Here is a 1080-nt window from a genome sequence, read left to right as displayed (position 1 = left end):
TCGGGGTTTGCTCATGTGTGACTTCGCACCTCCGCATCGTGGCGCATGGAGACACTTGGCGACGCGTCAAAAGTCCAATTTGGCGCTCGGCACGGCCAGCCCCTGTTAAATAGGTGCATCCGCGACGTCAGCACCCACATTGCAACAACACGACTTCTTCAGAGAAGGACTCGAGACCGACATCACCATCATCGCTCTACTTTGCAAACATGAACGCTCGCAATGGATTTAATCTTTTGGTGCCTCACGACAACGACGCGATCCAGCCGTCTAATATGTGGAGACCGTGGATTAGAACCGAGACGACAGCTGCTATTATGGTGAATTTGACTGCACTGCACAACTATTTTATTCAAAACATATGCATGTGAATGGGAGAAAAAGTCTAATGAGACGGTCTTCAATTTTCAGGCTCCTTTCAATCCTGCTGAAACACCTAAACCAGCCCTTTTTGTTCACCCAGTCAAGTAAATTGCATACCACTTCTCCATTTTTCTTCAATTTTTGTATTTTAAGTAATTTATGCATTGTTTCCCCCCTCTCTCCAAACGCCTTTCAAAAGGTTGTACTGGCCTAAAACGAAATGCTTTGACTATCTGTACCGGGAAGCCGAGGTACTCCTTCGGAACTATCCAGTCCAAGCCACAATCTGTCCTTATGAAGACTCTTCGTCCAGTGAGGAAGACACAGAGGAAGAAGAAGAGGATGAATATGATTATAGTGATGATGAAGCTGACCAGGAGGAGACAGAGTTGATAGAGACGGAAGAGCTTAACTAGTATCCAATAATGTACATGATATTTATAATTTCATATTCTTATTTATTGCTGTAAATATTGTAAATACACCTTTCATCGTTTTTTGATACCAAACATGAAAGTTTATAATCCTTTTAAATTATTTTGTCAACATTTCTACCTCTTTCATGCATGTGTATTTTGTGCAGTCCTGCAATAAAATACTTAAAATGAACTTCTCATGCTTTGTGTTTTGAATACAATTTTAATTATTGCCAAAATAAATGTAGTACTGTATGTCTGAAAATCTTGTTTCAATGTTAGCAGTAAAGTGTTGGACATT

General features: G+C 40.5%; 1 protein-coding gene across 1 annotated transcript; it reads left to right on the top strand.

Moving 5' to 3' along the window:
• The first annotated feature begins 209 nt into the window (after nt 1-209).
• LOC130908004 (protein ripply2-like) lies at nt 210-779 on the top strand. The gene is made up of 3 exons (XM_057823584.1): nt 210-320; nt 412-467; nt 563-779. Exons 1-3 carry the CDS (start codon nt 210-212, stop codon nt 777-779), a joined length of 384 nt encoding a protein of 127 aa, XP_057679567.1.
• The last annotated feature ends 301 nt before the right edge of the window (nt 780-1080 follow it).

Source organism: Corythoichthys intestinalis, chromosome 19, assembly GCF_030265065.1.
Source record: "Corythoichthys intestinalis isolate RoL2023-P3 chromosome 19, ASM3026506v1, whole genome shotgun sequence".
In the NCBI taxonomy this organism is placed as follows: Eukaryota; Metazoa; Chordata; class Actinopteri; order Syngnathiformes; family Syngnathidae; genus Corythoichthys; species Corythoichthys intestinalis.
Note: the sequence above shows the minus strand (reverse complement) of the source record. Positions and strands in the feature narration are given on the sequence as shown.